Source organism: Microcaecilia unicolor, chromosome 3 (genome assembly GCF_901765095.1).
Source record: "Microcaecilia unicolor chromosome 3, aMicUni1.1, whole genome shotgun sequence".
Lineage (NCBI taxonomy): Eukaryota > Metazoa > Chordata > Amphibia > Gymnophiona > Siphonopidae > Microcaecilia > Microcaecilia unicolor.
Window position 1 is genome coordinate 151500723 of NC_044033.1, and position 17165 is coordinate 151517887.

Consider the following 17165-nt stretch of genomic DNA (forward strand, 5'->3'; position numbering starts at 1 on the left):
TGGGCTATGAATCTGGAGTGCAGAACATATCTGGCAAGGGGCACATATGACACTTTTATTATTGCACCCAGGTTCTTTGTGGAAATGCGTAGACTCTCACGGCTACATGTCTCTGACCTGGAACCAGTAGTTCAAGAGAGATTGGTGGATATTCCTTGCTGAAGTGACAACCTTTGTGGGGACAAGGTGGAGGATGTTGCTGACCTCATAAAAAAGCATACTGACACCATTCAGTCCCTATTGGTAAAGACGGCCAGTTTGAGTACCGGCACCTTTTTTGCTAAAAAAAAAGCACACTGACTATAAGGTAGATCTTTGTATAAAGAACTTAAGAAAAACCCCACACCTTCCCTAAAGCTAGAAATTAGATCACTTATTGCTATTAGTAAAGACGGCCAGTTTTTGACTCTGAAAGAGATGGAGTTTCTGGTAGTTGACGATCCGATTCTCCCCAATAGGTACATTGTTCCTGAGATTCCTAAATCACTGCATTCAACCCCCACTAGACCCATTATTTCCATTATTGGATCCCTGCTTGAGCCATTATCAGTTTTCACTGTTAGTTTTTTTGTTTGCAAACCTTTGTTCTTCAAATTCCTTCCTACATCTGATATTCTGCAGGCATATTGCATATGTTACAAGCCATGACATGCATAGAAGATATGATTTTGGTCATATTAGATGTTGAGAGCTTATACATCACTATACCTCAGAAAGAAGCAATTGAAATGACCAGGAACACCATTATCAAAATGGATTTTGATTTGAGGGTCCCTACTGAATTTGTAGTGAAACTGTTAACTATTGCCCTTACAAGGAATTATTATTATTTTTTTTAATGGTAAATTTTGTCAGCAAATAAAGGGAACGACCATGGGAGCTACCAAAGCCCCCTCTGTAGCCAACTTGTACATAGGCCATTTTGAAGGAAAAGATATATTGATTAAGTTTTTATGATTTGGAAAGGCACAGAAAGTGGGCTTAACATTTTTTATGTATGGCAGAATGGCCTGGATACAAACCTAAAGTTCCATATGTATTATGATATGAGAAGTGTTCCTTTTCTTTAAATAAACATCAGTGTAATTGGGGCCAAACATTTCACAGGTATCCATGTTGTAAACCCACAGATGTGAACAAACACTTGAATTTCGATAGCTGCCATGGTATCTGTCTCAAAACTAACCCTCCCTATAGTCTGTTTTTGAAAAGACTATGTTCTGATAATGTTACTTTTAAGAAAAGATCGAACCACATGAAACATTTAGAGATAAGGGTTATCCTGTCCGATGTATTGAGAAGTGTTATCAGAAAGCTGCAGCCCACAGCAAAGAGTCTAATTTTACTTCCACTCTTATACCACCAGGCTTCCCAAGGCAAATTACTACAACAGTTAAGATGAACCCATCAGTAAAGAGGATATCCTCACTGAAATTTGGCCATGTATTACTGTATTGTATAGAACAGTGTAGAAAAATGAGCACAAAATACAGCCTTTATTAGTGCTGTTTCCACCAGCTACAAGAAGCTGTTTTAGTGATATTCAATTTTTGATCTGCATATGCAACGCTTTCAAATAAATTAAAAAGCTATCAAGTAAAAATAAAAAAAAAATCTTTTGTCCGCCACCTTTTAAGGCACTGCCTATGCAACTGGAACATCTTTTGACTTTTTACAGATGGCTACGCATAGACAGTCCATTATTTACTATTGCTTTCAATAGTTTTTGCTATTGTTTTTGGGTGTACTTGTGACTCCGCCCACTATCAGCAAGCTCCGCCTACTGGCTTCAACCCGTATAATGGGCTAGATAGCCTCGTACCGTCTCCTGTTCTGAATCTAACCTCCTTGACCGAACCTCCTTGTTTTAGACTTTCTGCCAAAAGGATACGTCTATTCTGAGACGTCTCATGGTTATGGCGTCATAGCAATGTGATTGGCCTATGATTTGGGGGAAGGCGGGACACTGGATTGGCACGGCGGCAGTTGGCTGGAGGATGTGAGCGCGAGGATCTAGCCAGGTCGGTGAGTCGCTCAGTTGACACAGACACTTGCCATCCGAGTGTCGGGATTTCTTCACTTGAAATGTTTCCTTCTCCTCGCACCCCGGTGAGGGCAGCCCGCTGGTCTGTGGGATCCTCCGTGTCGCGCTCAGTTGGCAGTAGGAAGAGTCTAGGAGCTGGCAATGTAGGGGCGCTTCTCTCCCCGACGGTTCGGAGAGTCCCTGTTCCCGGTGCTAGGTAGGTGGTCGGGGGAAAGAAAGTATGGCCGTAGTATGTAAGTACTGTGTGATCAGTTGATTGGTTGACATGGTTGTTTGCAGGATTGTCATGGCTGCTGTCTGTCAGTCAGAAAGGGTTTATCGTGGACCGTGAAGTGGTGAGGTCTTTAGAAGTTTAGTATGAAACTAACCTGCTAATTTCCCTGGAATCATCACCTTCCAAAATGTCATGAACTAAATGTTCGGCGAGTTTTCGTTGAATGTTTTACCCAACTATTTAATTTTTGTTTAGTAAACTTGTATGTGGTGGTTTTCAGATTTTGATGCGTTTTTTTTTTTGTGTGGGGCTTTTTAATTAATTGATTGTGATTGTTTTTTTTTTGTCTCCTTAGTATTGTATACTGTTTAGAGTACACCTAGGGGCCTTAGTGTTTTTTTGGTTTTGACTGCAGAGCCCCAGTCTTCATGCTACTATTTGTGGCGGTTATTTAGCTTCATGCTGAGTTGGTTCCAGTGGTTGTTGAGGTCTCACGTGGAGTCTGAGCTGCCTTTTATGGGCAGACGCCCTCCCCCGATCCCATACGTCAGGCCCCCTCCCTCCCCATCTTCAAATCTCTGCTTAAAGCCCACCTCTTCATTGTCGCCTTCGGCACCTAACCTCTACTCCTCTACCCAGGAAATCTAGACTGCCCAACTTGACATTTTCGTTCTGTAGATTGTAAGCTCATTTGAGCAGGGACCGTCCTTTTTGTTTATTTTGTACAGCGCTGCGTAACCCTAGTAGCGCTCTAGAAATGTTAAGTAGTAGTAGTACAATGTGGTCCTTCTGGCTTAGCATTCAGTAGAGGCGATGGGGGTGTTCGTTGCTCACGGCTTTGCCATTGGGTGTGGATGCAGCTTCAAAGAACCTTTAGAGTTACCTGCCCATTAAGGAGAGCTTGCTCTTTGGTGATGACTTGCAAAAGTTGGTAAATGATATGGGGGAGGCGTGGCTCTCTGTCTCCCTGAGCAGTGGCAAGTTGGTGCAGTGATCCTTAGCCTCAAGGGGTGGGCTGCTTCAGGTCTGATTGGCGCTCTTTGTCCCAGGTAGGGGGCACAATAGGTCCTTCAAACGGGAGTCCTTAACCAGGACAGCAGCCACTTGGCCTGCCCAGTGAGGGTGTGCCGTGCCCCTCGTTGTTCCCAGTGGAAGGCAGGCTATATCTCTTCCACAATGATGGGTCTGCATTGCCTCAGATCAGTGGTTTCTGGAGTGGGTGAGAGGGTTACTCCATGGAGTGCACTCATCCGGTTCTGGTCACCTTCATGACCTCACCCTGTGGCTTGGCTCTAAAGTGTCAGGCTGGCGTTCTTAATCCTTCAGCATCTCTGTGATATAGGAGCGGAGGAACCTGTTCTCCATCTTGGTTCTCAATGGGGTCTGGATGCTTGTCTGTGAGTCCAGCACTTCTGGATGGAAACGCTTTACTCGGTCATCGCCTTGCTGTGATTGGGGAGTTCTTGACTTCCCTGGACCTCCCAGAGGCCTACCTCCACTTCTTCATTGCATATCATCAAAAGAGATCTGTGCTTCTGTGTGTTGGGGCAGCACTTTATTTCATGCCGTTCCCTTTGGCCTGGCTATGGTGCCCCCTCACTTTTTCCAAAGTGATGGGGGTGGTGGCTGCACACGTCCGGCATCAGGGTATTTGGGTTCATTCCCACCTGGTTGACTGGCTGATTTGTGCTGACTCAGCTTCAGAAGCCAGTTTGGCTACTTTGCAGGTAATTTCCCTCCTGGAATCCCTTGGCTGGGTAGTGAATCAGCCCAAGAGCTGTCTGGCCCTGCCTCAGTCCCTACAGTATCTCTGGGTCTGCTTTGACTTGACCAGAAGGATGCTTTTTGTTCCGGAGGGGTGGACAGAGAAGTTCCGGGTGCAGGTTCTGCGATCTCCCAGAGGCTACGGTTTGAGATTTCTTGCAGGTTTTGGGCTTTGTGACTGCAATGCTGGAGGCGGTGCCTTGGGTGAGAGCTCATATGAGGTCTCTGTAGCGGGCTCTGTTGTTCCGGTGGGCATCGGCCTTACAGGACTTCCATTGTCCTCTGCTTCCCAAGGTGTGGCTCAGTCTAGCCTAGTGGGATAAGTCTGGCTTATCTGCTGAGAAGTGTTTCTCTAGATCCCCTGTAGTGGGTTCCTGTCACCACTGATGGTCTCCTCAGTTGTGGAGCTCGCTGACCTGGCCGGGGGGTTGGGGGGGGGTTGGGGGGGGGGGGGGCTAAGGGCATCTGGTTGATCCAGGAAACATCCTGTCACTTGGAGTCATGGGCGGTCAGCCTAGCTCTACAGGGGAAAGTGGTCAGAGTGATGTCACACTGCTACAACAGTGGTGTACATAAGTAGGACAGTACCAGGAGACTAGTGATTCAGATTGCAGGCAAAATATGGGTGGTGGTTCTCAGTCGCTCCCTCCTGTATCCAGGAGGGTGGGAACTGGGGCCACAAAGTTCATTCTGGATCACTGGGGCCCTCCTCAGTTCGACTTGATGGTTTGTAGGATCTGCTCTTTAGTCAGCAGAGGAAGCCGGCCTTCCAGGGGATAGATACCCTGGTTCAGCCGTGGCCGTGGGAGCAGCCCCTCTGTATCTTCCCTCTGTGGTCTTCGATGCACATTCCTGCACAAAAGATGGCGTGTCATCCTCATCTGTTCCTGCTGGTGGCACCAGATTGGCCTCACAGTCCATGGTATGTGGTTTTCTGGTGCCTCCTTGTGGAGAATCCTCTTTCACTGCCCATGGGTTGGGGTCTGCACCAGCAAGGACTGGTAGACATGGAAGATCTAGATTCTGTTTGAAAATGCTTGGATTATCCCCCATGGTGGTCTCTACTGTGCTCCACTCCAGGAAGGCTGCTTACGTCGAGGTCTGGCAAGTTGTTGAATCCTGGTGCAGGGAGCAGTTCCTGTCTTCTGGAGGGCTCAGATCTTTGTTTTGGACGTTTCTACAGCTAGGCATGGATTAGGGGTTGGCTTTGAGCTCCCTGAGGTTCCAGATGGTGGCTGTAGCCAGTTTTCGTGGGAGGGTAAAGGGTATCTCTCTGGCTTTGCATAGAGAGGTGGCTCAGTCCCTGAAGTGGGTGGCTCATCTGCATTCTGTGCTACGCCCTTCCTTCTCTTCGTGGGGCTTCAAACTGGTGCTCTGGGTGCTATCCAGGGCTCCATTTGAGCCTCTCTGCTTGGTTTCCACCAAGGACCTTACTATCGGGGCGATGTTTCTGGTAGGTATCAACTCTGCTTGTAGAATTTCTGAGCTGCAGGCACTCTTTTGCTGGGACCCATATCTGTACTTCACAGAGGACTTGGGGTCCCTGTACAGTCCCCTTCTTTCTGTTGAAAGTGGTGTCTTCATTCCATGTTAATCAGGAGGTCTGCTTGCTCTCCTTTTTGGCAGAAGGTTTGCTCCGGTACCTGAGGGAGATGAATGAATTTTGTCTCTAGACCTTCATTGTGAGGTGGATCAAGGTGGCTATTGAGTCCACCTATATCAGCAAGAATCGTCCAGTGCCTCAAGGGCTGATGACCCACTCGACTAGGGCTCAGGTCACCGCCTAGTCGGAGGCTCAGGCAGCATTTCCTGAGGACATTTGCAGGGCAGTGATGTTGGTCATCAGGCCATTCCTTTGCTAAGCACTATGGATTGGACGCGTTGTCCAGAGGCTACTTTAACTGTGGCAGAGCTGTCGTTCGGGGGGGGGGGGTCTTGTCTTCTCCTGCCCAATATACTGCATTGGTACATCTCATTTGTGCAGAATGGTGGAACTGGTGCTAAGAAAGGAGAAATTATTTTACCGTATAGTTTTTTATTTTCTTGGTGACACCTTTCTGCAGTTCTGCCCTTGGAAGACCTCAGCCCTGAGTTCTAGGTGTGTTCTGTGCTTCCTTTTCAGTGCTTCAGAAAAAAGAAAGAGAAACAAATTTTGTGATTGGCAGCCATATGGGGTTCCCGTGATATGGCTATATCCTGGTGTATGCAGGGTAGCACGTACTACTTCGTTGTGTTTGGGTTTCTTGATTATCATTATAGCTGCAGTGGTTGATGGGGCATGAGTGCATTACAAAGGGTCCTTCTATTGCTTGGGCAGATGCATACTGGGTTGTTCCAGGGAGCACTTGTGCTTATGCTGGTGATTTCACTGGCAGAATTCAGGTTTCTATATCTCCACCTGCTGGTAGGAAGGGATAACACCCATTTGTGTACAACGGTGTCGCTGACTAAAGAAAATACAATTTATCCAGTAAGAGACAATTTCTCCTTACTCCTTAGCAGGTTTTCTCCAAGGACAGGAAGACACATATTACCACATACTCTCCTCTCCCTCCCTATTCCCCTTGGAATTATATTTCTTAAGCTTTTTCATTTATACTACTGGTCCTGTGCGCTCACATTGTGCAGGAATGCACCCATTCATGTGCCTGTCAGCTTTGCAAAAGGCTTCAGAATTTGCTGGAATGCTGGGTAGAGTACATGCCGGGCTCTGTCAGATGACATCGCCCATATGTGGCTATATGTGTCCTGCTGCCCTCTGAGAACATCTGCTACAGGTGAGTAACTTCACTTTATTGTAACTCACCTTGAAATTAATTTGGGTGAGGTAAGCAATCGTATATTAGTAAAGTAAAGCTATACCCAAGTCAGTGGAGGTTTGTGACTTGTCCAGGCCCACAGAGTGTTTGTGGGAAAAGTGGGATTTATACCACTAAGCTGTTCCTCTCCTCCTGCAAATGATTGAGAACATAGCAGGTAGATTGGCCTTGGGTATAAAATGTGAAATACATTGCACTAATTCTTGACAGATTGCACTGGCTTCCTGTTTCACTGAGATCTCTGTTTTATATGGTCTGTGTCATTAGTATCTCTCCAGTGATTTTAAATAATTACTCCACAATATAGTTGGAGATCTGGGAGTGATTTTTTTTTTCATTTCCAGTTAATTTTCTACTTTAAACTTGCCCCTGCTCTTTAAAGTACTCTTCCAAAGGAACTTAATTACAAAGGGTAGTTCCTTTTGTTTTTAGAAAAGCTTAGTTATTTTAATGTAAAAACCGATTTTTCAAAGATATTTGTGTATTTTATTAAGTTCAAGGGATCTAGTTTGTGGATTAAATATAGGACTTCATTCTGTTTGCATATAAATTAATTGCTGCACTTTATTGTAGTATCTGTTTTCTGTTGCTTTGTTACTATTTTATGATTTTACTTTTTTTTTTTGTTACATTTGTACCCCGCGCTTTCCCACTCATGGCAGGCTCAATGCGGCTTACATGGGGCAATGGAGGGTTAATTGACTTGCCAGAGTCACAGGGAGCTGCCTGTGCCTGAAGTGGGAATCAAACTCAGTTCCTCAGTTCCCCAGGACCAAAGTCCACCACCCTAACTACTAGGCCGCCACTCCACTCTTGCATTATTCCTCAAGCCAGTTCTTAAGTACCCCCTAGATTGTTTTAAGGGATATCCACAATAAATATGCATGAAAGAGATTTCCGTGCACTGTTGCATGTATGTCTATCCTATGCATATTCATTGTGGATATTCTTAAAACCAGACTGGGTAGAGAGTTCTCCAGTACTGACTTCAGAAACATTGCTATATTGCCTTGAGCCTTCTAGATAGGTTAATACAGTCAGTTATGTCAGTTAATTAATATGATAGAATTCACCTGTTTTCCCACCTACAGATCAATATCCACGAGAATTGTTGCCCATCCGACTGTGAGTGAGACCGTCAGCTATGATGTGCAATCATTTGGCTCCTCTCTGCCGGTGCAGGTTATGGAAGCTTTAGCAAAGGCTGAAGGTAATATTTGTACCACTGACTGTTCTCTATATAGAATTAAGCTCCCAGAGTAAAAGGATCAGCTTCCTGATATCCAGGAAATGATTCCAGAGTATTGGGTTTGTGATAGATGCCAAGACTTTAATATGTTTGAGGTGCCAAGTTAGAGAACTTAAGGGTGAAGTTCAGCAACTGTACATAACAGCACTTAAAGGCATCTGGAAAAATACAGAAAATGAGAACACCTTATTTGTAACAGAGCAATTTATTCAACTTATTCATACATTACTACTACTACTACTTAACATTTCTAAAGCGCTACTAGGGTTACGCAGCGCTGTACATACATTGCAGCCTAAAGTCTAATGCACATATTTTAGATTACAAAATAGATTTTAAATTAAATAAAAATCAATAACTTATTATTCTATCTTTATCTCTACCCTAATTTACAAAAGTAAACCTTCTGATACTTGAGGCTGATTGTAGATGCAAAGTTGCAGGTGTCTAGGGTGGTTTGAACAGTGTTTGGAATATTGAGTGTTACATAACATGGTTAAATCCCGTTTTGATGAAGAAACATTTCATATGATTTTCCATTCCTTGGTAATTGCTAAATTAGACTATGATAATGTGGTATACTTGGATGTTCCCTGTTTTTTTGATTAAAAGGTTGCACATGTTACAAAATGTTTAGGGGAGTCGATGGGAGCATCTGACCCCCTATAAATATCCGTTTCCATTGGCTGCCAATGGAGTTCCACCCAATTTACAAGATTTTAGTTAATAAAGCCCTGTATTTAGGACACCTAATTATTTAAAGACTATAGTGTATAGGTAAGAGCCAGTTAGGGACTTGTGCTCATTCTTGTCCCTTCTGAGGTCTGCTCAGGCGCATTTGACGTTCACAAGAGAGGGCGCTTTCTTTTGGCGGGTGCCATTATTGTGGAATCAACTGCCATTTGAATTCTGAAAAGAGAAAAGTTCAAGAAGAAAATGAGAACTTATTTTTTTCCAACAGACTTTTGGGTCACTGGTCTAGCTGCTGGGGGTTAGTGAGAAGATCTGCAGAAATAATGAGAGATAAGTGAGAATTAGTATAGAGAGTGGTCTTTGAATGTGTTTAGGTTGGCTTTATCTTTTCTGTTATTTTATGAAGTTTTCTGTAGTTTTAATGTTGTATATTGTGAACCACTCTGACATTTTGCTATGAAGGGTGGTATATCTAATCTTTGAAAGTATTACAATCTTGAATCTCTCTCCTGTTCCCCATGAATCAGGTTCTTGTATTTTCACAGTGGCTATTCTCATTACTGTTTTCATTTAATGGTACAAGCTTCATGAGCTTATACGTACAGCGGTTCATTCACTATTAGGAACTGATAGGATGGATTTTGGGGCCTGCTTCTTTAGGTTCATCTGCTTTGCCTGGCAGTTGACCATATTGTTCTTTAATATTGTTTTATACTGCCAGACTTAAAAAGAACATGGTGGTTTACAATACCATAAAATATATAGAAGAAAAGAACATTTATAATAATAGGAAACAACCTAACATAATTGCACAGAACAGTCAATCACAGCAGCTGATTTGAGAATCAAAACTTCCAGGTAATCTTCATTGATTCCCCCTTGGGTCTTGTGTGCCAAAATAAAAAAAGTAATGAGAACATAAGTATTGTCATTACTAGGCATACTAGGACAGACTGAAGGTCCGTCAAGCCCAGTATCCTGTTTCCAACAGTTGCCAATCCAGTTTACAAGTACCTGGCAAGATCCCAAAAGAGTAAAAATTTATGCTGCTTTTCCCAGGAATAAGCAGTGGATTTTCTCATGTCATCTTAATAATGGCTTATGGACTTTTCTGCTAGGAACTTGTTCAAACCTACTCTCTGTTTTTTTTTTTTAAACCCTGCTAAGCTAAGTGCAGTGAATTCCAGAGTTTAATTACATGTTAAGTGAAGAAATATTTTCTCTGATTTGTTTTAAATTTATTACTTAATAGCTTCATGTGTCCCCTTGTCCTTGTATTTTTGGAAACAGTAAACAAGCAATTCACATCCGCTTGTTCCACTCAGTATTTTATAGATCTACAGACTAGAGAATGACACGAGGACGAGGACACGCAGTAACCGTGAGGAGGGGCGGAGATGGGAACAGAGCCCACGAGGATGGGGACAATGTCCTTGTGTCATTTTCTATTTTGAAGCCTGTTAATGAAATGGACTGTTGTTTATGTTTGAGTGATGCAGACAACGATATTTTGATTTTTTTTGGAAGAGCAAGAAACATGCTGGCCACAACTAGCAAAAATTGCATGGGGGATCCTGTGCATCCTGCTTAACAGCACATCTTCTAAGAAGACAACTTCTATTGCAGGAAGGACTGTAGAAGACAGGAGAGCTAGACTGAATCCTGAGATTGTTGATGACTTCTTATTCATCCACAGATTAAAAAATCATAACAGTGCTTCATAGGGCATATTTCTCCCCTCTAGGGCATACAGAACGGGTTGCGTTTTGTACCCCTGGACATTTTAATAGGGTGGATTAGAATTCCTTGGGGTAGTAGAACTCAGCTATTGTTGGGGTTGGAAGGGTAGAGGGTGGGGTGAGGAGGGTTATTATTGCTCGTTGTTATTATTGTTTTCTATTTGTAATTTATATACAATAGTTGCACAGCATATTGTTCCTTTTTATACTTTAATAAAAAGATCTCTCTATAATAAAAGGCACCTCCAACGTTCGATTGAAGCCTCAAGCCGGAACTTGAGGAGCCCGAGATATCCGGTTTGGCCATCAGTAATAGTAGTAGTAGTAGTAGTGTCTGCCCCGCCCTCGCGTCTGATGTCGAGGGTGGAGCAAAGACACGCAAGGAAGCCCTCCCCCAAAGCTGCCGTCATTTCCACACATTCAAAACAGCACCAAACGCCGACCGAGCCAGGGGGAGGAGGAGGGCGTCCACACCGCGAGCGAGCAACTCCGGCGACTGTCCAACAGCTCAGACCGGCGGTCGGGGTCCACTACTGGCGAGTCGGAGGAGGGCAGACGGAAAGAGCAGCGGCTCCGATTCTACCGCGCTCCTCATCCCCGTTCACTCAAAACAAACCACGTCTATGGTAAGCAAAGAAGCCCATTGGTTACTCTCATTCCACTCCCCTACCCAGCCGTCATTCATATATACTCAAAAAAACAATGAAACCTAGGAGCTGCTGCTGTTTCTCATTGTCCTTTTCCCAGCTTTTTCCGCTGCATACACAGTGCGTGAAAACGTGCACGACACAAGGAGGGGGGACACACACAGACCCTGCAACTGGGAGTGAGGGGGGAAAGGAGGGCACACCCTGCAACTGGGAAAAAGGGAGGGGGGAGCACACCCTGCAAATGGGGGAAAAGGGGAGGGGGTGGGGGACCCTGCAAATGGGGGGAAAAAGGGAGGGGGGTATGGGACCCTGCAAATGGGGGAAAAAGGGGGATGGGGGACCCTGCAACTTGGAAGACGGAACGAAGCAAGGGAGGCAGGGACAGCCGGGGGGGGGGGGGGGACACACCTTCAAATGGCAGACAGACCGGGGGGGGGGTGGGCCCACGACCCTGGAACTGGGAAAGAGGGGGGACCCTGGCACATACTTTTTCTCACACTCACACCCAGTCTCGCCCCCCCCCCCCCTCTCACACACACACTCGCACATTCACTCTCTCTCACACAGTCACTCACACACACACTCTCCAACATACACACTCCGAGGAAAACCTGGCTAGCGCCCGTTTCCTTTAAAACTGAAACGGGCCTTTTTTACTAGTTTAAATATAAAATCATAATTGTTCGAGGCTTCCGCAGATGAAGTCAGAGCCCTTGTGGGGGTGGGGTCGGAGACAGAACCCACGGGGACAAACTTTGTCCCTGTGTCATTCTCTACTACAGGCCTCTGTCATATCTCCCCTCAGCCCTCTGTTGTCCAAGCTGAAGATATCTGGCTTCTTTAGCCTTTCCTCATAGGGAAGTCGTCCCATCTGCTTTATCATTTTTGTTGCCCTTCTCTGTATCTTTTCTAATTCAAATATCTCTCTTTTTTGAGACGTGGTGACCAAAATGGCGCACAATATTTGAAGTGCAGTCACACCATGGATCATAGTCCTCGTGATTTAACAACTTTGAATAATTTTTGTCAACAGAAAATTTAATCATCTCATTTTCCATGCCAATTTCCAGATAATTTATAAATAGCTTTTTAAAAGCAGCAGTTTTAGCCCAGACCCCTGTGGACCTCCACTGTTTATTCTTTTCTATTGAGAATACTGACCATTTAACCCTATGTTTTCTATTTTTTTAAACAGTTCTTAATCCATAATAGGACACTGCCTCCTATCACATGCATTTCTAATTTCCTCAAGAGTCATTCTTGAGATTTCTCAAATGCCTTTTGAAAATCCAGATACAAAATATATGAACCTGCTCACCTTTATTTACATGTTTATTCACCCCTTCTAAGAAATCTAGTAGATTGGTGAGGCAAGCTTTGCCTTAGCTAGATCCATACTGATTTTGTCTCATTAATTCTTGCCCATGTATATGCTCAGTAACTTTGTCCTTTATAACAGTCTCTACCATTTTGCCTGGGACTAATGTTGGGCTCGCCAGTTTATAATTTCCCGCGTCACCTCTTGACCTCTTTTTAGAAATTGGCGTTACATTGTCCACCCTCCAAAGTCCCTCAGTACTGCTCCAGGCTCAGACCACAAGGCAGGCTAGCATTAGATGCCTTTCTTGTTGATGGTGAAAGGCCTTCTGTATGCTTATCCTCCCATTTATCTAGTAGGAAAGACTGCTGAAACTCAAGCAGGACCGAGGCACCACAAACATCATCGTGCCTTATTGACTGAGACCAGTGGCATAGCCAGAAAGCCAATATTGGGTGGGCCTGAGTCCAAAGTGGGTGGATATAAAACTTTCTCTGCCCCACCTTACCCCCACCTCAATATATAAATAGTTCAGCTAATGAGGATCCCCAAGCTGACAGCTGAAGGCTTTCTCTGAAGATTGCCAGAACTCCCTTTTACCAAACTTGGCAGGCAGCAGCAACATCCCTAAGCCACTAATGCTGGAATCCCACACATACTTAGTTGGTGGTTCAAAGATGCTGTCACCAAATGCCGAGCATGATAGAGTATTCTGGCTGTCTTTTGGAGGAGGTCCTCAAGGATCCCCACCAGCTATATAGCAAGAGTCAGGACCAATGTTAGATATGCTAGGGTCCAGGTCAGAAAATAAAAAGTAAAGGAGGGCCTCGATCCCCGATCTCCCTCCCCCTCCAATTTCCCTTCCTTCTGTTACTATCATACTGACAGACCCTCACCAAATACAGAAGAAGGGATCATAAATTAAAAAAATATATATTTAGACAAAAATCAGGAATACATTTCCTTTCTACGGAACACAGTACAAAGACATTTGCTACACGCAGCTAACGTATTCCATTTAAAATATTCAAAATGTTTTTTTTTCTACCTTTTGTTGTCTGGACATTTTATTTTTGGATCCAGTTTTTCTTTTCTGTTTTCCTGTCTGCTTATTCTCTTTCAAGTGGCTGCTGTCCATTTGTCTTTTTCTTCTCTCTCCAGTTTATTCTCTCACTACACCTGCCTCTGACATATTGATTGTTCCTTTTTAGATCTTTCCTCTCGCTGTCTCTTTCTTTTTTTCTTTTCTGCCTGTCAATTCAAATTTCATTTTATCCTCCTTTTTACTGTTCAGCTACCTATCAAATTTCCATCTTCTCTCATCTACTAGCTGTCTCATTCCTCAGTCCTCCATTCCCATTACCATATTTCTACCCTCTATAAATCCTGTTCTCTCATTCATTTCCTTGCCACCCCCTTCTGGTCTCTCCCACGTGGTTCTACCGTTTTCCATCGTTTTCCTCCGCCCTTCTAGCCCATTATCTGCACCCTCTCTTCCCTTCCTCTACCCCATGGTCTTTTGCCAGTATGCAGTGGTGGTCAAAAAAGCAAACAGGATGCTAGGAATTATTAGGAGAGGGATGCAAAATAAGACCAGAAATATTATAATGCCTCTGTATTGCTCCGTGGTGCGAACTCACCTTGAGGCATTCAATTTTGGTTGTTGTATCTCAAAAAAGATATAGCGGAATTAGAAAAGGTTCAAAGTAGAGCAACCAAAATGATAGAAGGAATGGAACTGCTCCCATAAGAAGAAAGGCTTGTATTGTTGCTCCCACAATTGAACATTGGGAGTGACTTATAAATAGCATAAGTACATAAGTAATGCCACACTGGGAAAAGACCAAGGGTCCATCGAGCCCAGCATCCTGTCCACGACAGCGGCCAATCCAGGCCAAGGGCACCTGGCGAACTTCCCAAATGTACAAACATTCTATACATGTTATTCCTGGAATTGTGGATTTTTCCCAAGTCCATTTAGAAGTGGTTTATGAACTTGTCATTTAGGAAACCGTCTAACCCCTTTTTAAACTCTGCTAAGCTAACCGCCTTCACCACGTTCCCCGGCAACGAATTCCAGAGTTTAATTATATGTTGGGTGAAGAAACATTTTCTCCGATTTGTTTTAAATTTACTACACTGTAGTTTCATCGCATGCCCCCTAGTCCTAGTATTTTTGGAAAGCGTGAACAGACGCTTCACAGCCACCTGTTCCACTCCACTCGTTATTTTATATACCTCTATCATGTCTCCCCTCAGCCGTCTCTTTTCCAAGCTGAAAAGCTGTAGCCTACTTAGTCTTTCTTCATAGGGAAGTCGTCCCATCCCCGCTATCATTTTAGTCGCCCTTCGCTGCACCTTTTCCAATTCTGCTATATCTTTCTTGAGATGCGGCGACCAGAATTGAACACAATACTCAAGGTGCAGTTGCACCATGGAGCGATATAACGGCATTATGATATCCTCACACCTGTTTTCCATACCTTTCCTAATATTACCCAACATTCTATTTGCTTTCCTAGCTGCAGCAGCACACTGAGCAGAAGGTTTCAGTGTATTATCGATGATGACACCCAGATCCCTTTCTTGGTCCGTAACTCCTAACATGGAACCTTGCATGACATAGCTGTAAGTTAAATATAATGGTAACATTTGAAAAAGATAAAAAAAAATGTGGAGCCAACATCATATTAGAGACTCACCCAGCCCATTAATAACATAAGGTAGGCCCTCCACAAATACAACTTCCTGTCCACATTCCTAAGCAGGTGCAGGACGTTGGTACTGTATATGGTATCCAAGTTAGCAAGAATCTTAATCCCCAGGTATTTTAGGGTCCCCGTAGCCCAGGTGAGGGGGGAAGGAGCCAGTCCAAGAATGTTGTAGGGACTCGGGCAATGCTAACGCTTGAGATTTAGACAGAATAAAGGTCAAACCCGATTAAATGCCATAAGCGTGACTGGAACACAACAATTCATGTAATGAATGAGGCAGATTAGTTAAGATGAACAAGAGGTCATCAGCGAAAGCTAGTACTTTAATGACACTAGGGCTTGCCTGCACACCAGCAATCCTCAGAAATATCTGGATGTGACAAAGCTAAGGTTCTAGAGATAACACAAAAAGTAAGGAGGAGAGGGGAAAACCCTGGCACGTACAGCAACTAATGGAAAAGTACGGTATACGAATTCCATTAATCAAAAGGGCCGCACTGGGTCCCATGTACAAAGCCCGTGTAGCCTGATAGAACCATCCCTGAAGACCCACTTAAAGTACTGAAAAAAAGAAAGGGCCATTGGACTGTTATCAAAAGCCTGTTCTGCATCTAGGCTCACTAGCAAGGCTGCCTTGTCACGGCTCCGACACTGAGACATAGCCAATAACAAATGCCTGACATTGAGTACCAATTGGTGTCCTTTGACGAACCCCACCCCTTCTCTGAACCGACTAAGTGAGTAAGATACTCTGCCAATCGATCCTTCAGTATGCAGGAAAACAAATCCACATTTAGCAATGAAATTGGTCGATAAGAACCAGATGAGTCTTTCGGTTTACAAGGCTTAGGAAGAAGACTAGGGTCACATTTACATGAACTGGAAAAGAGCTCTCCACAACGGCCGCCTGATAGTAGGGCCAGTGAGCTGCAGAAACATTAATTTATAGAATTCACTAGTGTAGCTATCGGGGCCTGGCGCCTTACACGAGGGAGCTGATTGTTTGGCTTGCTGCAGCTCTTTTGCTATGAATGGGGCATTCAGAGCAGTAACCTGCTCTGTAGTTAAACGAGCCGGACCGTTCCAGATAATTGATCAAGGTGGCCCAGCATACATCTGAGTAAAAAAAAAAAATGTTAATAAGGTAGCTACTTCTGCACCCTGGGCTATTACAGTCTTCTTTCCATAAGGCCAATATATGGTGTGTGTGTTCCCCCCCCCCCCCCCCCCAGTTGCTTTGTCGCTCAAGCCAGTATTCTCCTAGGCTTGTTACCAAAAGTATGAAACCGATACTTCTGATTGGCATGCAAGATGCCTGCTCTTGAATCAAAGTATTGGGAGCTGCTTGAGTAGCAGTAAGTGTTTTATGGGCAGCAGGGGTAGTCGCCCACATAAAAGCTAATTTCACCTGTCAAAGTTGTCTCTGCAGCTGCACAGTGCCCTGGGCTATGCGTTTATTCCTAGCACCTAGTATAAGCTATTAAAGCCTGCGAAGTACCACTTTTGCTGTAGGCCAAAACAATAAGGGCTCTTCAGCATGCTGTTTATTAAAAGATAAGAAATCATCCCACTGGACCAAAAGGTATTTACGAAACTTCTAATTTTTATACAAATAGGCAGTAAAGCACCACCCTGGTTGTTGTGCATAACAAGGATCTACTTCCAGGTCAACCTGAATCATATTATGATTAAGACCTCAAGGGGCCCCACATAAGCAGAATGTACTAGCGAAAACATGCCTTTCTGCACCAATATATAGTCAAGTCTAGGTATCGTGCCATGAGATCGAGAGAGGTGCATATAGTCACGTTTGATGAGTTGATATAATCGCCAGTGGCTACTAAATTCAGCGTTCTACTAAGATGGTTAAGTGGAGAGTTCCCCTGGAAAGCAGAATTACTTTGTCCTATAGAACAATCCATAGCAGGGTCCATAACCAAATTAAAATCTCCCAGTAAAAT

The 17165-nt window shown here is 44.1% G+C and overlaps 1 protein-coding gene across 1 annotated transcript in view; it reads left to right on the forward strand.

The window, feature by feature from the left end:
* The first annotated feature begins 1991 nt into the window (after nucleotides 1–1991).
* NUP133 (nucleoporin 133) overlaps nucleotides 1992–17165 on the forward strand; it is a 279562-nt gene continuing 264388 nt past the window's right edge. The window contains exons 1-2 of the mRNA XM_030196480.1: nucleotides 1992–2240; nucleotides 7933–8051. Coding sequence (XP_030052340.1) covers nucleotides 2086–2240; nucleotides 7933–8051 — 274 coding nt within the window. The 5' untranslated portion in view covers nucleotides 1992–2085. The remainder of the gene's footprint in view (nucleotides 2241–7932; nucleotides 8052–17165) is intronic.